This window comes from Neofelis nebulosa, chromosome 8, assembly GCF_028018385.1.
Source record: "Neofelis nebulosa isolate mNeoNeb1 chromosome 8, mNeoNeb1.pri, whole genome shotgun sequence".
Taxonomy (NCBI): Eukaryota; Metazoa; Chordata; class Mammalia; order Carnivora; family Felidae; genus Neofelis; species Neofelis nebulosa.
The window spans coordinates 48,132,883-48,141,201 of NC_080789.1; the positions used below are offsets into that span (position 1 = coordinate 48,132,883).

Sequence of the window (8,319 nt, forward strand, 5' to 3'; positions counted from 1 at the left end):
CTAAATCAGACTTTCCAGGGGATGGGGCCTAGGAGTCCAAATTTTTAACAAACAACCCCAGTATCTCTGGTACAGTCCATTAGGAACTAATTCTCTGAACTACAGGCCCAGGTCATAGCTCCTTTAGAAGCACATACACTTCTAAAAATGTAATCTGATAATTAAAGTGTAAATGTTTGGTGCTAAAGGAATGCACTGAATCTAACAAGATGAAAATTAACGGTGATGACCTGAAACTAGAGTTAAGCACCAGTCATGCATATGTGGAATGAGGGAGCCATAACTGAGTTGTGACCCTACAGGTTTACAAACAAAACAAGCTGAGTGGACTTAGTCAAAAAAAAAAAAAAAGGGGTCATGGAAAGAATGTGAGGTTTGAGTACATATAACTTGGGTTCAAAAACTAGCTCTGCCACAGTAACTGTGCTTTTGAGCAATATGGCTTGATCTCTGAACTTCAGTATCCTCATCTCTAAAATGACAGTATCACCAACCTCACAAAATTGCTGAGGAATCAAAGTGAAAGCTTTGAGGGACATTTTACATTATCAAGCAACAATGTGATAAGAGGAGATCAAAAGATGAAAAAGTCAGTGGTTATAAATAAAAATTCATGAATAAAATATAAAGTAAAGCTGCTAGTACGGACAGCAACTTGAAAAAACAAAAAGACTATTGCTAGGGCTTTTTTTTTTTTTTAACCTTTATTTTTGAGACAGAGAGAGACAGAGCATGAATGGGGGAGGGTCAGAGAGAGAGAGGGAGACACAGAATCTGAAACAGGCTCCAGGCTCTGAGCTGTCAGCACAGAGCCCAACGCGGGGCTCGAACTCTCGGAGTGAGAGATCATGACCTGAGCTGAAGTCAGACGCTCAACCGACTGAGCCACCCAGGCGCCCCTGCTAGGGCTTTTAACTATAAAATGTGGGTATTCTCATTCTTGACAGCAGTTGGACTCATCTTGTTTATTACTAATAACCAAATAATATTAATGAATTTTAAACTTTTTTTTGTTCTAGTAATCACACAATCCCATGATTTCTTTCTGAGAAATGTTCACATTATATCCCATCTTTCTATACTTGAAAAATTAAAGTTTTGAAAGGCACTTCCCATGAAAAATCTTAACTCAAGGCAAAATACACTATGCGATAAGCTTACATAAAGTGTATCTGAATAAAAATGTCAATATGTAACAAACTATTCAAGTATTGTCACATTTTCACAATTACAAAAATCTATTTTATGGTTGCAAAGATTATCATTACTCACAGGTCTTTCATTAGGATCAATGAAAAATATTTTGATGATTATTTCAAATTCACCCCATCCTGTTTCAGTAATTTCATATGGAGGCTTAGTAACAACTGAAAGGAGAGAAAAAAATAATTAGAAAATATTTTTAAATTTGTATATTATGAATAAAAAATCTTTTTAAATGTGTACATTATGAATAAAAAAACTGTACTGTACCTCTTAAAGGATTGCCATAGCTTTCATGTAATTTAAATTGGATTTTCTTCACATATGCTGACATATCCTAAAATACAAAGGAATTAATTAGTTCTGCCATCTATATATAAAAACTGAGAGAATATGTATGTAGTCATTGAAGGTTTTTTTTTTTTAATAACAGCTTTATCAAGATATTCACATACCATGTAATTCACCCGCTTAAAGTAACTATTCAATGGCTTTTAGAATATTCAGAGTTGTACAGCCATTCCCATAATCGATTTTAGAATACTTTTATCACACAAAAAAGAAACCTCATACCCATTAGCACAAACTCCTAAGTCCCTCTTCCTCTCATTCACTGGCAACCACCAATCTATTTCTGTGTCTATGGGTTTGCCTGTTCCAGATATTTTATAAAATGGTATCATCCAGTATGTGGCTTTTGGTCTGGCGTCTTTCACTTACCATAACATTTTTAAATTTATTCCATGTGGTAGTAGCATGTATCAGTACTTTATTTCTTTTTGCTGCCTAGTAATATTCCATTGTGTGGATATCCTACATTTTATTCACCCATTCATCGGATGAAAGATATTTGGGTTGTTTCTATTTTTTTTTGGCTATTAAGAATAACACTGCTAAAAACATTCATATGAAAGTTTTTGTGCTTTAAAGGGTTTTAAATGGAGAAATATTTGTTCAATTAACATCTACTGAATACCTACCATGTACTGACTGCATTCCAGACATTAGATTCAGCAGCAAAACAAAATTACCAGCAGCCAGATTATACAGCAGTTTTGCCATTCATCCTTTCTGATGGTCTTTTACCAATTGTTAAAGAATTAAAAAGTATGAACTACTATTCCCGAAACACCTGATTAAATACTAGGCTAACTTAAGATGTGATGATTGGAAGATGTGCTGTGTTTGTAGCATAGTTTTTGTTATCATAACTTAATTTTAGTTACAAAGTTTTGCAAAATTGATTTCTGCTAACAGTTATATGATGACAACTCTCACTTTATTCTTTCAACTTTTTTGGGTTGACATTTCTACAATGGGCCAATTTTATAATCAGAAAGTTACTATAGAATGATATTATAATTTATCTTCAATCAAAAACAAACTATGGCTTCAAAACAGTTATAGGAGAAACAAGTGCCTACCTCATTTCTATACGGTTTGACATATACTGTCCACTGATGGGTGTGCCCATCCTCTTCTCTCTTCTTCCCGAAATATCGAGCAACATTACCATAAACTATTGGTTTAACGATAGTAACCCCCTAAAAGAAAAATAATTTCAACATCAATTAATATTGTATTATTACCCAAATGTACAGAATAAGAGCTGTGAAAACCTATTTTAAGGAATGGCAGGTGATCTAAAAACCTAGAGTTTGCTTATAACGTGGATTTCTCTCAAAAAATCAATTTCAGACAATTATTCTCATTTCATGTTAACAAAGTAACTAACCACCAGATTAATTATAACGTTCCTGCTTTGAAAATGTCTATTTAAGTCATGTCAAGTACTTGGAGAGGTTTTTCTTTGTTTTTGTTTTGAAGAAAGGCAAAAGGCTATTTACAAACTTGAAAGTGAGCCTCAGGAATTAAGACCACCAGTTTTGACTGCCATCACCTGATGGTAATAATGTCCTGATTTGTCAGCTTATAGCAGTGTTTCCCAAAAAACAGTACAAATATTAAAGGCAGTTTGGGAGAGGATTTTAGGTAGAATTAGGGCAAACATTGTTCATTTTATTACTTATGTGTTAAGTTCTGAGATGTAAGTACATGTTTCTCGGCACATCTGGTAAGTGTAGAAGTGGTGTGTGTTGACAGATTATCACGGAAAGGAGAAACAAAACATTTCAAGTCAGGAGAAAATACTGAATGACATGAAACTTCACGTGAAACTTGAGACTAGTTGTTCAACAGTAAGAATGTAACTGTGCAAGTGCAAAATACACCACATGTGAAAAGTGCTATGCCAATGTACTCAACAATTACTAAGAAATGAGGAAGAGCAGCGAACAAATGAAAAAAAACTTTCCATTTTGGCTGGTAATTAACAAAAAAATCCAATCCCTACAAGCCTCAAGTTAGTTCAGAAGAAGGCAAGCAATCTGTATGAGAATTTAAATAGTTACAGGAAGTGCTATTGACACTTGTGGCACAGGTTTAAGGCCTGAATAAATGAGCGTAAGGTGAATAGACAATAGATCCTGTAGCTGTTACCGTGTCACTGGAAACTTGCAGATTTCCTCAGTGACGCAGAGGGGGTTCATTTATCAAGAGACTTTCTATGTGAATGAAATGTATCTAAATTTGAAAAAGATGCCTACAAGACCACATAACAATCATCAAGAATGAGAAATAAATCCCTAATTTTAAGACTCTACATGACACTCATTTTTGACAGAAAAGCATTTGAGGACTATAAGCCTCAGCTCCACACCGAGCACAGAGCCTGCCCCAGGGCTCACACCCACCACGGTGAGATCATGACCTGAGCCGAAATCAAGAGGTGGACGCTCCATCAACTGAGCCGCCCTGGTGCCCCCAAACTTTTTGAACCTTACATGACCACAAGTAGAGAAAGTTTTTTTTAAGTTCTCCAAAAGCCAATGTTTCAAACTTCTGGTAGTACTTTCCTATCAACCCAAAATCTTGTGCAAAAAGCTTGGCTAAATATATATTTATGAAATTTCTGGTACTATGAGTTTTACCTGACCCCCTTCCAATACATTTTGGCAGTTTTTTAAATTTTCCAAGAACTCCTACTTTGCATGTGATATGAAAGCACTGCATGTAATAGTTGTATGTGCAAACAGTTAAAATTATGTGAAAGCAGTAGGACACACAAAGGGACTCGAAGAAAAACTAGAGTAACTAGATTGGTGCACACGTGGGTGATTGGTTTTTTAAAGAAGAATCTCCTTTATGCAATAAACCTGAAATCAGAAGGGGTAAAAACATAGGTGTTCTATCAAGAACCAGTTAGTCCTGCCTTAAAAACTAACGTGCCAGGGGCACCTGGGTGGCTCAGTTGGTTAAGCGTCCGATTTCAGCTCAGGTCATGATCTCACGGTTCATGAGTTCGAGCCCCACGTCGGGCTCTGTGCCGACAGCTCGGAGCCTGGAGCCTGCTTCGCATTCTGTGTCTCCCTCTCTCTCTGCCCATGCTCTGTCTCTCTGTCTCTCTCTCAAAAATAAATAAACATTAAAAAAAAAAATGGTTTGGTCTGGTCAGACCTGCAAAAAGAAAAAAAAAAAAAAACTAACGTGCCAGGAGATGCAGGAAGTGGGAGGGAAACATTTAAGTGTCAAACTTCACGTTAGGCTCTACAACAATTAAAAAAAAAAAAAGCGAACATTTACTGAATGCTCTCTCCGTGCCAGCCAGTGTTACGTTCTTTGCATGCCTTGATTCATATCTTGGCGGAAGCTGAGGGGCTCTGTGAACACCACGAACTCTGGAAAGCTGCCTCAACTATCCTACCCTGGGGATAGGGTTCTTCGGCGATCACACTTGCATGTGCCCAGTGGGGTAAGCCTCTGTAAGGCTGCTGGAGGGACTGCATCAGAGAACCGGGGAAAGCGGTTAGCTACGGTGCTTGGCACGGGAAGCGCGCAATCCAGTATCCGCCACTGTTACTATCGTCACACTCAGGTGGACGGCACCCCGGTTTACCGGTGCCCGGGGCTGGCAGAAGATGACACCAAGCCCTCCAACCGGCTACTTGCCTCGGCAACAATGTCCAGTTCTCCCCAAACCACTACCGGTTGATTTCTGGAGGGAAGGCAGCCAAACGGTAGTCAAAAGAAACACTTATTTTCCCGCGGCAGCTGTGACTCCCCGTCTGGAAACCGCGGTTCAAACCCGAGCTGAGAAGAAGGCGCGAGAGGGAAAGCAAACGGGCCCTCCTCACGCTGCGCAGGGAGGAGCCAAGACGGGAGAACCGCTCCCGGAGCGGAGGCGTGGGCCGGGGACTGACCTTCACTCTCCCGCCGGAGTCAGGCCCAAATTCGGCCATTCTCTTGAACATATTGTCCTACAGAAGAAGCCGCCGCCGCCAGGGAAAGAGACCGGGGCCGGCGGGGTAGCCGCTCCCCTCAGAGGCCCCGCTCCTCCCGCGCGGGCTCAGGCGGAAGGTTTCTGGGTAGAGCGAGGCCGAGTCACCGGGGCTCGCGGCGCTGGGGCACAGCAAACTCCTCGCGGCGGGCAGCGTCCCGGAAGGCCGTTTAGCCCCGCGCGGTGTAGCGCCCGATGGAAGGAGGAGCGGTGGCGGCGCCGTGCGCAGGCGCGAGGAGCTCGCGCGCACAGTGCGCACGCGCCGGGCCGCAGCCCTCTTGCTGGGCGTGCGGAGGTGGCGGGAAACCGCTGGAGCCGACCCAGACCACCTGGCTACAGAGTAACTGAGAAGTTGGCTTTTGGAGCCAATACCTTGTCATCGCTGAGCAGTTCCGATTCTGAAATCAAGTTCATTAAATCTACTCGCCCACCCCAGCTTTTCGTGGTCTTCATCCAGACCGCCACACTTGAACCGCTCATTTCTTATTTACCTCCTTCTCTCCTCCTTACTTTCTTTTCTACTCACAGTTTAGATTCCAAGGTCCATAACTTGATGGCAAACCTTATCTCTATTGCTCGTAAGTGGCACTGATAACTGCAAAGCTTAGTGCAGCACTAAACTAGTGGTTTCCAATTGAAGTTTTAGATGGTAGCCAGTTCTCTCTCCTTTTTCTCCACTAGTTATTTTAAGCTTTTCCTGAGTCTCAAACCTCCGACTCCATCAACCCTCTCACTCTTAGCGGATGACTTTGCATGCGTGTTATTTCACAGAGAAAAAGACCTCCGTGCCAGCAGACCCAAACATAAGCTTTGGTTTGCCCAATACCCTTCATCCCTTCTCTTCTGTTCAAGAGGGAATCTTCTTCCAGTTTAAAATCAGTTCTTCAGTCTGTGTTCTTGATCTCATTCTTTTTTGCTTCCTCAAGGATTTTGCCCCATCAGTCATCCTCACCCTGCCCTGTATCTTCAGCCTTTCTTCTACTTTGTCTTTTCCCCATAAGAAAAGGTAAGTGTAAATCTTTCTTATTAAAAGCAATATGGAGGGGGCGCCTGGGTGGCGCAGTCGGTTAAGCGTCCGACTTCAGCCAGGTCACGATCTCGCGGTCCGTGAGTTCGAGCCCCGCGTCAGGCTCTGGGCTGATGGCTCGGAGCCTGGAGCCTGTTTCCGATTCTGTGTCTCCCTCTCTCTCTGCCCCTCCCCCGTTCATGCTCTGTCTCTCTCTGTCCCAAAAATAAATAAAAAATGTTGAAAAAAAAATTTTTTTAAATAAAAAAAAAAAATAAAAAAAAAAAGCAATATGGAGGTTCCCCAAAAAGTTAAAAATAGAACTACCGTACATCCAGTAATTGCGCTACTAGGTATTACCCAAAGGAAACAAAATTACTGATTGGAACAGGCACATGCACCGTGATGTTTATAGCAGCATTGTCAACAATAGCCAAATTGTGGAAAGAGCCCAAATGTCCGTTGACTGATGAATGGATAAAGAAGATGTAAATACACACATATAATGGAATATTACTCAACCATAAAGAAGAATGAAATCTTGCCATTTACCATGATATGGATGGACCTAGAGTGTATTATCCTAAGCGAAATAAATCAGGGAAAGACAAATATGTATGATTTCACTTATATGTGGAATTTAAGAAATAAAACACATGGGCATGGGGGGAAAGAGGCAAATCAGGAAATAGATTCTTAACTATAAAGAACAAACTGAGGGTTACTGGAGGGAGGTGGGCAGGGGGATGGGTTAAATGGATGATGGGTAGTAAATCCAATTACTACTTTCCCTTAACTGATTTGACTTCTTGACAGGATTTGATGCTGTTATCCACTGCCTCTTTTGTGGTGCCCATTCTCTTGGTTTTTCTGTTATTTCTCTGGCATCTGATTACTAGGTAGTTAGTCACTGTTTCCTCTATGTTCCCATAGTGCCCAAGGGATTGTAACTCTTATCATGTTATATATTAATTATTTGTGAATTCCATTAAGGCAATAACTATCTTATTCACCTTAGTATTCTTAGACCTTAGTCAACATTTCTTGTGCCCAATAATGTTTGTTGAACAGTGAGTAAATGAAAACTGGAAAAGTCAAGAAGACTTGAGGCCATTTTTCCAAAGGTAATTGAAACCAATGAGATCTGTTAAAGACACTGTCATACAAAATGCTTCACATCATAATATGGGACTTTTTTTTTGTCCCCTTTACCCTCATCTGAAGTTCACCTTTTCCAAATTATGGCTTTCAAAATGTGATCTCTGGAACCCAAATATGCCCTTTATAATTATTTTTCCAGCTCTCTTTTTTTCTTCTTTTCTCCTGTTTCTCAGAGGGTTTTTTATTCTTTGCTTAAAATCTTACCCTAAGTATTTTTAAAGTAAAATAACATTTAATAAAATAAAATTAAACAAATACATAAAACATATTGGAAACTTTGGGGGAAAGATAATGAAATGAATACATATCTTTTGCTTTCCCCCAAAACTCCTTTAAAGCAAGTAAAGAGATTTTCAAAAAGGCATAAACCTTTAAGGTAAGAAGAACGGGAAAGAAGGTGAAACAAAATCTTGAAATCTGGAATACAAATGGCAAGTGATATAGAGCATTCCTGAGAGCTGAGCAGTCAGAACTAATAAGCTACTCAATTTGCACTACAGAAACTTCCCAAGTTTCAAGAACCTGTAGTTGTGGGGATCTCTGGAAGTAAGGGTGGGAGAAGATGGAGAAAAGGAAGCTAACAAAGACTGTTTGAGAAGCTGTTTAAGAAATA

General features: G+C 40.2%; 1 protein-coding gene across 3 annotated transcripts in view; it reads right to left on the reverse strand.

The window, feature by feature from the left end:
- Nucleotides 1–5,758, reverse strand: part of YEATS4 (YEATS domain containing 4) — a 65,801-nt gene extending 60,043 nt beyond the window's left edge. Inside the window, exons 1-4 of one of the 3 annotated variants that reach the window (XM_058742049.1) lie at nucleotides 5,463–5,758; nucleotides 2,628–2,747; nucleotides 1,474–1,540; nucleotides 1,273–1,367 (exon numbers count right to left, since the gene is read on the reverse strand). In XM_058742049.1, the coding sequence (XP_058598032.1) occupies nucleotides 1,273–1,367; nucleotides 1,474–1,540; nucleotides 2,628–2,747; nucleotides 5,463–5,513 (333 nt within the window). In that variant the 5' untranslated portion in view covers nucleotides 5,514–5,758. The remainder of the gene's footprint in view (nucleotides 1–1,272; nucleotides 1,368–1,473; nucleotides 1,541–2,627; nucleotides 2,748–5,462) is intronic. The other 2 variants (XM_058742050.1, XM_058742048.1) reach the window with 2 other exon arrangements.
- Nucleotides 5,759–8,319: the final 2,561 nt, after the last annotated feature.